The 12,033-nt window shown below is 42.8% G+C and overlaps 1 protein-coding gene across 1 annotated transcript in view; it reads left to right on the forward strand.

Moving 5' to 3' along the window:
- wwp1 (WW domain containing E3 ubiquitin protein ligase 1) overlaps positions 1-12,033 on the forward strand; it is a 54,673-nt gene that overhangs the window by 22,218 nt on the left and 20,422 nt on the right. The window contains exons 19-23 of the mRNA XM_081352338.1: positions 2,385-2,518; positions 2,679-2,819; positions 3,526-3,646; positions 3,745-3,849; positions 6,051-6,147. Coding sequence (XP_081208464.1) covers positions 2,385-2,518; positions 2,679-2,819; positions 3,526-3,646; positions 3,745-3,849; positions 6,051-6,147 — 598 coding nt within the window. The remainder of the gene's footprint in view (positions 1-2,384; positions 2,519-2,678; positions 2,820-3,525; positions 3,647-3,744; positions 3,850-6,050; positions 6,148-12,033) is intronic.

A 12,033-nucleotide genomic window follows, 5' to 3' on the forward strand; every position in this document is an offset into this window, starting at 1 on the left:
TGGTGTCGTCTTAGCGGCCCCTAATTTAATAACAAATGATCGTTGCGACGGACAGGGTACCCGCGGGGTCTTAAAAGCATTGAAAAAGTCTTAAATTTGATAATCTCAAATTAAGGCCTTAAAAGCCTTGAATTTGGTATACAAAGTCTTGGATTTCGTTACAAAGGTCTTAATTTTTTTTTGCCTTTTCTATGAATAAACTCATACCGTAACAAAATTAACTGTTACTAATGTAGACTAATTAAAAATTAGTCGTGTAACGTTAAGTGCACCTCGCGCTTCACGTCATAGAAGAACGCGCGAAAGCGTGCGCACCCGTTACTATGGTTACTAATCAGAGCTTTTCTGTTAAAAGAACATGTTTTCTACCCCGTCTTTTCAGTAGTATCTGGCCACAGCCATCCACGCGCGCGCTCTCTACATTGTTGAAGAAGCGCGGATGATCTGAAAACACAGACAAGCTGGAGTTCAGCGATCTTCATTTGAGAAGATCTGTCACGAGCCGCTTGCGCTGTTTGTGCGACTAAATCTGCGATCAAAATGCAGGCTGATATACAGCAGTGTTTTTAATGTTGATCATTATGCGAGCAAGAATGCAATGTTTCCCGACTATCCACACGATTTCAAATGTGACATTGATTTTATACAACAGTATAAAAAAAAAGAAAAAAAAAAAAAGGGTAACATTAAGTGATGTACTACATTTTAAACAGTATTGTCAGGCTTAATGCTCTATTTTGCAACAAAATCTGTGGCTTTGACAAAGACAATGAGTTACCGCCACCTACTGGCGATTTTAATATCATATTTTTATTAATATTAAACGTTTTTTTAACATTGAATATTTATTGAACATTGTTTTATTTAAAGCATTATTTATTTTTTTAAAGGTATTATAAAGGTGAAAAATGAAATGGAAAAATCGATTAAATGGGGCAAATATTGTCCCTTAATGGAAAGATGTGACTGCAGTCTAAGTGGAAGAGAGGGGGTACGGTACTCTACAAAAATTGGAGAACTAAGGAAAAGGGATATGTAGAATTGCACAAGTGCTACTGCTATAGAGTGCAGTGTCAATACAGCCTGTTAGCTTAATTTTAATTTCTCATAAGCTTAATCGAATTGGCCTAGAGAGAATAATTATGACATTTTCTGTCTAAAGACTACATATAAAATAGCTACCAAAATTAAAGTAACTGCAGTTTGACTAAAAGTAATGACTAAAAGTTGACAAAAAATGCAAACACATTTCGTCAACTAACACTATGAAAGGCAGAATGACTCAAATGTGACTAAGACCGATAAGCATTTTCGTCTGAAGATGAAGAAAAAGACTAAATCAAAAATGGCTGCCAAAATTAACATTGGCCTACACACGTGCACGCTACAACGCTGCTGCGTATATATTTTATATGACTGATAATTTACATAAAATGTATTATTTAATTCAAGTAGTCTACTTGTACATAATTATTTTTTAGGGTTTAAAATGTATACAGATTTGACATTTTCCCCTTATACTTCTGTCGGAATTGGTACGAAGTTGGCATTGAATTTCATTTGAAATGGTATTAAAAAGGTCTTAAAAAGCCTTGAATTTAAGTTGGAGGAACCTGGGGGTACCCTGGACGGAAGCGAATCAATCATAACTAACTTTAGCTGGAAAATAACTTTACTAAAGAACCGCTATAAAGCCAAAACAATCTGTTACCATAAATTATACGTTTATCTATGTGAAGCTGCTTTGAAACAATCTACATTGTTAAAAGCGCTATATAAATGAAGATGACTTGACTTGACTTGACTTGACACACACACACACACACACACACACACACAAACCCTAACCCTGATCACCTGTCCTACTTCTGCTTCATCGCTAGGGCAAGTCTCTCTCACACACACACACACACACACACACACACACACACACACACACACACACACACACACACACACACACACACTCTCTAACCCTAACCCTGATCACCTGTCCTACTTCTGCTTCACCACTAGGGCAAGTCTTTCTCACACACACACACACACACACACACACACACACACACACACACACACACACCCACTCTCTAACCCTAACCCTGATCACCTGTCCTACTTCTGCTTCATCGCTAGGGCAAGTCTCTCTCACACACACACACACACACACACACACACACACACACACACACACACACACACACACACACACACACACCCACTCTCTAACCCTAACCCTGATCACCTGTCCTACTTCTGCTTCATCGCTAGGGCAAGTCTCTCTCACACACACACACACACACACACACACACACACACACACACACACACACACATCAGAAAAGCTGTACTCTGTAGGCCAGCTGCTCATTATCTCATGTTTTCAGGCTCTCTTCCATGGGAAGTTCATTGACACTGGCTTCTCGTTGCCCTTCTACAAGCGCATGCTCAATAAAAAGCTGATCCTGAAGGATCTGGAGTCCATCGATCCGGAGTTCTACAACTCTCTCATCTGGATCAGGTTTGTCTGTCTCGTTATTTGAACCATCTTGAGTGTGAAAACTGGCCAACGAACGCATCCTTCAGGTTTCACACACCCAGGAGTGTAATGTTGAGGTCAGGGGTCGCACTTGTCTGTCCAGTCAACGCTTCTGATCGCCACTCATGTGATTCGTTCACAGAGACAACAACATCGAGGACTGCGGCCTGGAGATGTACTTCTCCGTGGACATGGAGATCCTGGGCAAAATCACGTCACATGACCTGAAAGCGGACGGTGCCAATGTGCTGGTGACCGAGGAGAGCAAAGAGGAGTACATCGGGTACGAGCGCATCACCCAGCGTGTTCTGTGTGTGTGTGTGTTCTGTGTGTATGAATGACCGGTGTGTGTTCTGTTTGTGTGTTCTGTGTGTATGACCGGTGTGTGTTCTGTGTGTGTGTGTTCTGTGTGTTTGTGTTCTGTTTGTGTGTTCTGTGTTCTGTGTGTATGACCGGTGTGTGTTCTGTGTGTATGAATGACCGGTGTGTGTTCTGTGTGTGTGTGTTCTGTGTGTGTGTGTGTTCTGTGTGTGTGTGTGTTCTGTGTGTGTGTGTGTTCTGTGTGTGTGTGTGTTCTGTGTGTGTGTGTTCTGTGTGTGTGTGTTCTGTGTGTGTGTGTTCTGTGTGTGTGTGTTCTGTGTGTGTGTATTCTGTGTGTGTTCTGTGTGTGTGTGTGTGTGTGTGTGTGTTCTGTGTGTGTGTGTTCTGTGTGTGTGTGTTCTGTGTGTGTGTATTCTGTGTGTGTTCTGTGTGTGTGTGTGTGTGTGTGTTCTGTGTGTGTGTTCTGTGTGTGTGTGTGTGTTCTGTGTGTGTGTGTTCTGTGTGTGTGTGTGTGTGTGTGTTCTGTGTGTGTGTGTTCTGTGTGTTCTGTGTGCTCTGTGTGTGTGTTCTGTGTGATGTTGTGTGTGTGTGTGTGTTCTGTGTGTTCTGTGTGACGGTGTGTGTTGTGTGTGTGTGTTCTGTGTGACGGTGTGTGTTCTGTCCCGCAGGCTCATGGCTGAGTGGAGGTTCTCTCGTGGCGTGGAGAATCAGACCAAAGCGTTTCTGGACGGCTTCAACGAGGTGGTGCCGCTGCAGTGGCTGCAGTACTTCGACGAGAAGGAGCTGGAGGTCAGGGGTCAGGGGTTAGGGGTCAGGGTTTCCCCCGTCCGACCGCAGAGCCACTCTGTGACGTGTGTGTGTGTGTGTGTGTGTGTGTGTGTGTGCAGGTGATGCTGTGTGGCATGCAGGAGGTGGATCTGCAGGACTGGCAGAGGAACACAGTGTATCGTCACTACACACGCAACAGCAAACAGATCATCTGGTTCTGGCAGGTGCGAACGCAAGTTTCTCTTCTAACCCTCTCCGGAGACGTTTACAGTGTTTCACATTCATATCTGTCTTGGCCAAAATTCTTTTACATTTTTGTTGAACATTTTAAAAATGTAAAAGTAAATAAACAACGATATTAAAAATGCATTAATATTAATTATATTAATTAACTACTGTATTTTCCCAAAATATAAATTGCACCCAAATTACATTTGTTGAGGGATTCGCATTCAGAAATAATGTAAAATAGCAGAAAATAAAACAGAATGTTTACAATCATTATAAACAATATAAACGTAATAAAAGCATAACACAAACAAATTATAGTGGCATTCATCATAAACAATGTGTATTATGAACGGCATGCCTAAACGAATGTGTTTAAAGTGAAACTAGTGGTGTTCATGAAATGCACTTTACAATTAAAGTGTAAGTTGCAGGTTAACCACCACAGTCAATTAATGTGTAAATTAAAGTGCTCTATATGTATATATTTAATTATTTCTGTCTTAAAATGCGTTAAAATAACATTTATTGGGGTTTCTTCAACGGTAGCGTGTTTTTTCAGTTACTGGGTGATGACGTCACAAGAGGAACTCGCAACCCATACTCTGCTAGATTCTTACTGTATTACGGCTATTTGGAGAATGACTGAGGATGTGGGAAACCATCAAATTCTTTATGGACCACAGCCCTACAGTTTTTAACTGGTCAGGCGTGAGAGAGGGCAGCCATGGCACTCAATGAGTTATTAATGCTTGGTGTGAGGAGAATTAGTAGAGGGTTGGCCAAGTGTCCTGGTGAGTAACGTAAGCTACCTTATAGTCTAGCCTGGTGCAAACTTAACCCGGATAATATAACGGAACAAGCAAGTCTTTTCAAAATATTGCCGTCATGTAGAATAGCAAGGAGGGACAACGACTGAACTGAATACATTATTTACTTACAGTAAGTCAGTCCAAATCAGAGCTGTAGAGATGCACACACTGCACAGGCATCAATCGCTAGTCTCATCGCCGCCTCAAACGTCATGTAATACCCTTCCTCAATCCACGCGTTATCAATTTCTCACGATTTAATTAGCGATGTTTATTGTCAGAAAAGAAAAAGAGAGATCGATGTCCCCATCACTGTGTTTGTGTGGGCTATCAGCAGTGGAGAGTGTGTGCTGCCGTGAGGTGAACGCGTTTTGGAGTTTAGTGGAACAGCTCGACCTGCGACCGGCTGATCTGACGTGCCTGAACCCGTTAGTTTTGCGAATAGCTTATTCTCATTTCAGGCAGGATCACGGTCCCCTTGAAGTCAGCACACACGAGTATGTTTACAGTGGAGTTATTTTATCCATATTTTTTTTATCAAATAAAACATACAACCAACTTTTCTGCAGTTATGTAAGGCATATAGCTGCAAGCGTACGGTAACTCTACTAGTGAGTTCCTCATATGACGTCACGCCCCATCTAGTGGAAGGTAGCGGGAGCGGTTAAAACCACAGTTAAAAGTGCCAACTTTTCATATTATATCAGCATTTTGGTATAAAAAACAATGGTGGGCGGTTCTTATCTTTATGTTTAATAAACACATTGCATTATCTTCGTGAAAAATTTAACCTGCAACTTACACTTTAAACTTGCGCTCATGTTCTTCTTTCATTCAGAATAAATACAATGTTTGCCTTTGCATGTTTTATGTGCTTGGCCTTACTTGCATTTTATTAATCATTTTGCAATAAGTTGCAGTACATTTCAGATGATTAAAAAGCGTGACTTATATTCCAGGAAAAAATATGGTTAATGAACATCATAATTAAAGTGATTTTTACATACATATATATATATATATATATATATATATATATATATATATATATATATATATATATATATATATATATATATATATATATATGTATGTGTGTGTGTGTGTGTGTGTGTGATGATGTGTGATGTGACACATTAACTGTAAACAAACTTTTTCTGTCATGTTTTTTCTTCCATCCTCGTTTATAGTTATATTAGACGTGATTTAAACGTGGATCATTTTCCCTGTTCTTTATCCATGTCAGTGATTAGCATGTTGAAGTAACGATTTCTGCCTTTAGTTGTTTCCACAAGTCAGGTTTAACAGTCTGAACATCAGCGTTTCCCAGGTCTGGTCATGTGTGAATCGTGTTGAGCGTGTGTGTGTGGTGTGTTTGTGTGCAGCTGGTGAAGGAGGTGGACAACGAGGTTCGTCTGCGTCTGATGCAGTTCGTGACGGGAACCTGCAGGCTTCCATTGGGCGGCTTCGCTGAGCTCATGGGTGTGTGTCCGTGCTTCAGAAAACACGCGCTCAGATCCTCCAGATAAACACACTCTCAGATCCTCCAGATAAACACAGATCCTCCAGATAAACACACGCTCAGATCCTCCAGATAAACTCACGCACAGATCCTCCAGATAAACACAGAGCCTCCAGATAAACACAGATCCTCCAGATAAACACACTCTCAGATCCTCCAGATAAACACAGATCCTCCAGATAAACACACGCTCAGATCCTCCAGATAAACTCACTCTCAGATCCTCCAGATAAACTCAGATCCTCCAGATAAACACTCTCAGATCCTCCAGATAAAAACACTCTCAGATCCTCCAGATAAACACACTCTCAGATCCTCCAGATAAACACACTCTCAGATCCTCCAGATAAACACACTCTCAGATCCTCCAGATAAACACAGATCCTCCAGATAAAAACACTCTCAGATCCTCCAGATAAACACACTCTCAGATCCTCCAGATAAACACAGATCCTCCAGATAAAAACACTCTCAGATCCTCCAGATAAACACACTCTCAGATCCTCCAGATAAACACTCTCAGATCCTCCAGATAAAAACACTCTCAGATCCTCCAGATAAACACACTCTCAGATCCTCCAGATAAAAACACTCTCAGATCCTCCAGATAAACACTCTCTCAGATCCTCCAGATAAAAACACTCTCAGATCCTCCAGATAAAAACACTCTCAGATCCTCCAGATAAAAACACTCTCAGATCCTCCAGATAAACACACTCTCAGATCCTCCAGATAAAAAAACTCTCAGATCCTCCAGATAAAAACACGCACAGATCCTCCAGATAAACACACTCTCAGATCCTCCAGATAAACACACGCTCAGATCCTCCAGATAAAAACACTCTGAGATCCTCCAGATAAACACACTCTCAGATCCTCCAGATAAACACACGCTCAGATCCTCCAGATAAACACACGCACAGATCCTCCAGATAAAAACACGCACAGATCCTCCAGATAAACACACGCTCAGATCCTCCAGATAAACACACGCTCAGATCCTCCAGATAAACACACTCTCAGATCCTCCAGATAAACACTCTCAGATCCTCCAGATAAAAACACTCTCAGATCCTCCAGATAAACACACTCTCAGATCCTCCAGATAAACACACGCTCAGATCCTCCAGATAAACACACGCTCAGATCCTCCAGATAAACACACGCACAGATCCTCCAGATAAACACACGCACAGATCCTCCAGATAAACACACGCACAGATCCTCCAGATAAACACGCACAGATCCTCCAGATACACACTCTCAGATCCTCCAGATAAACACACTCTCAGATCCTCCAGATAAAAACACTCTCAGATCCTCCAGATAAAAATACTCTCAGATCCTCCAGATAAACACACTCTCAGATCCTCCAGATAAACACACGCACAGATCCTCCAGATAAACACAGATCCTCCAGATAAACACACTCTCAGATCCTCCAGATAAACACACGCTCAGATCCTCCAGATAAACACACGCACAGATCCTCCAGATAAACACACGCACAGATCCTCCAGATAAAAACACTCTCAGATCCTCCAGATAAACACACGCACAGATCCTCCAGATAAACACACGCACAGATCCTCCAGATAAACACACGCACAGATCCTCCAGATACACACTCTCAGATCCTCCAGATAAAAACACTCTCAGATCCTCCAGATAAACACTCTCAGATCCTCCAGATAAACACAGATCCTCCAGATAAACACACGCACAGATCCTCCAGATAGACACACTCTCAGATCCTCCAGATAAACACACTCTCAGATCCTCCAGATAAACACACGCACAGATCCTCCAGATAAACACACGCACAGATCCTCCAGATAAACACTCTCAGATCCTCCAGATAAACACACTCTCAGATCCTCCAGATAAACACACGCACAGATCCTCCAGATAAACACAGATCCTCCAGATAAACACACGCTCAGATCCTCCAGATAAACACAGAGCCTCCAGATAAACACAGATCCTCCAGATAAACACACTCTCAGATCCTCCAGATAAAAACACTCTCAGATCCTCCAGATAAAAACACTCTCAGATCCTCCAGATAAACACTCTCTCAGATCCTCCAGATAAACACACGCACAGATCCTCCAGATAAACACACGCACAGATCCTCCAGATAAACACACTCTCAGATCCTCCAGATAAACACACTCTCAGATCCTCCAGATAAAAACACTCTCAGATCCTCCAGATAAACACACGCACAGATCCTCCAGATAAACACACGCACAGATCCTCCAGATAAACACATGCTCAGATCCTCCAGATAAACACTCTCTCAGATCCTCCAGATAAACACACGCACAGATCCTCCAGATAAACACACGCACAGATCCTCCAGATAAACACACTCTCAGATCCTCCAGATAAACACACGCACAGATCCTCCAGATAAACACACGCACAGATCCTCCAGATAAACACACGCACAGATCCTCCAGATACACACTCTCAGATCCTCCAGATAAAAACACTCTCAGATCCTCCAGATAAACACTCTCAGATCCTCCAGATAAACACAGATCCTCCAGATAAACACACGCACAGATCCTCCAGATAGACACACTCTCAGATCCTCCAGATAAACACACTCTCAGATCCTCCAGATAAACACACGCACAGATCCTCCTGATAGACACACTCTCAGATCCTCCAGATAAACACACTCTCAGATCCTCCAGATAAAAACACGCACAGATCCTCCAGATAAACACACACTCAGATCCTCCAGATAAACACACGCACAGATCCTCCAGATAAACACACTCTCAGATCCTCCAGATAAACACACGCACAGATCCTCCAGATAAACACACGCACAGATCCTCCAGATAAACACACGCACAGATCCTCCAGATAAACACACGCACAGATCCTCCAGATACACACTCTCAGATCCTCCAGATAAAAACACTCTCAGATCCTCCAGATAAAAACACTCTCAGATCCTCCAGATAAACACTCTCAGATCCTCCAGATAAACACAGATCCTCCAGATAAACACACGCACAGATCCTCCAGATAGACACACTCTCAGATCCTCCAGATAAACACACTCTCAGATCCTCCAGATAAACACACTCTCAGATCCTCCAGATAAACACACGCACAGATCCTCCTGATAGACACACTCTCAGATCCTCCAGATAAACACACTCTCAGATCCTCCAGATAAAAACACGCACAGATCCTCCAGATAAACACACTCTCAGATCCTCCAGATAAACACACTCTCAGATCCTCCAGATAAACACTCTCAGATCCTCCAGATAAAAACACTCTCAGATCCTCCAGATAAACACACTCTCAGATCCTCCAGATAAAAACACTCTCAGATCCTCCAGATAAACACTCTCTCAGATCCTCCAGATAAAAACACTCTCAGATCCTCCAGATAAAAACACTCTCAGATCCTCCAGATAAACACACGCTCAGATCCTCCAGATAAAAACACGCACAGATCCTCCAGATAAACACACTCTCAGATCCTCCAGATAAACACACGCTCAGATCCTCCAGATAAACACACTCTCAGATCCTCCAGATAAACACTCTCAGATCCTCCAGATAAACACACGCACAGATCCTCCAGATAAACACACGCACAGATCCTCCAGATAAACACACGCACAGATCCTCCAGATACACACTCTCAGATCCTCCAGATAAAAACACTCTCAGATCCTCCAGATAAACACTCTCAGATCCTCCAGATAAACACAGATCCTCCAGATAAACACACGCACAGATCCTCCAGATAGACACACTCTCAGATCCTCCAGATAAAAACACTCTCAGATCCTCCAGATAAAAATACTCTCAGATCCTCCAGATAAACACACTCTCAGATCCTCCAGATAAACACACGCTCAGATCCTCCAGATAAACACAGAGCCTCCAGATAAACACAGATCCTCCAGATAAACACACTCTCAGATCCTCCAGATAAAAACACTCTCAGATCCTCCAGTTAAAAACACTCTCAGATCCTCCAGATAAACACTCTCTCAGATCCTCCAGATAAACACACGCACAGATCCTCCAGATAAACACTCTCAGATCCTCCAGATAAAAACACTCTCAGATCCTCCAGATAAACACACGCACAGATCCTCCAGATAAACACACGCACAGATCCTCCAGATAAACACACGCACAGATCCTCCAGATAAAAACACTCTCAGATCCTCCAGATAAAAACACGCACAGATCCTCCAGATAAACACACTCTCAGATCCTCCAGATAAACACACGCTCAGATCCTCCAGATAAACACACGCACAGATCCTCCAGATAAACACACGCACAGATCCTCCAGATAAAAACACTCTCAGATCCTCCAGATAAAAACACGCACAGATCCTCCAGATAAACACACTCTCAGATCCTCCAGATAAACACACGCACAGATCCTCCAGATAAACACACGCACAGATCCTCCAGATAAACACACGCACAGATCCTCCAGATAAACACACGCACAGATCCTCCAGATACACACTCTCAGATCCTCCAGATAAAAACACTCTCAGATCCTCCAGATAAACACTCTCAGATCCTCCAGATAAACACTCTCAGATCCTCCAGATAAACACACGCACAGATCCTCCAGATAGACACACTCTCAGATCCTCCAGATAAACACACTCTCAGATCCTCCAGATAAACACACGCACAGATCCTCCTGATAGACACACTCTCAGATCCTCCAGATAAAAACACGCACAGATCCTCCAGATAAACACACTCTCAGATCCTCCAGATAAACACACGCTCAGATCCTCCAGATAAACACACGCACAGATCCTCCAGATAAAAACACTCTCAGATCCTCCAGATAAACACACTCTCAGATCCTCCAGATAAAAAAACTCTCAGATCCTCCAGATAAAAACACGCACAGATCCTCCAGATAAACACACGCTCAGATCCTCCAGATAAAAACACGCACAGATCCTCCAGATAAACACACTCTCAGATCCTCCAGATAAACACACGCTCAGATCCTCCAGATAAAAACACGCACAGATCCTCCAGATAAACACACGCACAGATCCTCCAGATAAACACACGCACAGATCCTCCAGATAAACACACGCACAGATCCTCCAGATAAACACGCACAGATCCTCCAGATACACACTCTCAGATCCTCCAGATACACACTCTCAGATCCTCCAGATAAACACACTCTCAGATCCTCCAGATAAACACACTCTCAGATCCTCCAGATAAAAACACTCTCAGATCCTCCAGATAAAAATACTCTCAGATCCTCCAGATAAACACACTCTCAGATCCTCCAGATAAACACACGCACAGATCCTCCAGATAAACACAGATCCTCCAGATAAACACACTCTCAGATCCTCCAGATAAACACACGCTCAGATCCTCCAGATAAACACACGCACAGATCCTCCAGATAAACACACGCACAGATCCTCCAGATAAAAACACTCTCAGATCCTCCAGATAAACACACGCACAGATCCTCCAGATAAACACACGCACAGATCCTCCAGATAAACACACGCACAGATCCTCCAGATACACACTCTCAGATCCTCCAGATAAAAACACTCTCAGATCCTCCAGATAAACACTCTCAGATCCTCCAGATAAACACAGATCCTCCAGATAAACACACGCACAGATCCTCCAGATAGACACACTCTCAGATCCTCCAGATAAACACACTCTCAGATCCTCCAGATAAACACACGCACAGATCCTCCTGATAGACACACTCTCAGATCCTCCAGATAAACACACTCTCAGATCCTCCAGATAAAAACACGCACAGATCCTCCAGATAAACA

The sequence above is a fragment of the Scardinius erythrophthalmus genome (assembly GCF_964197995.2).
Source record: "Scardinius erythrophthalmus genome assembly, chromosome: 22".
NCBI lineage: Eukaryota > Metazoa > Chordata > Actinopteri > Cypriniformes > Leuciscidae > Scardinius > Scardinius erythrophthalmus.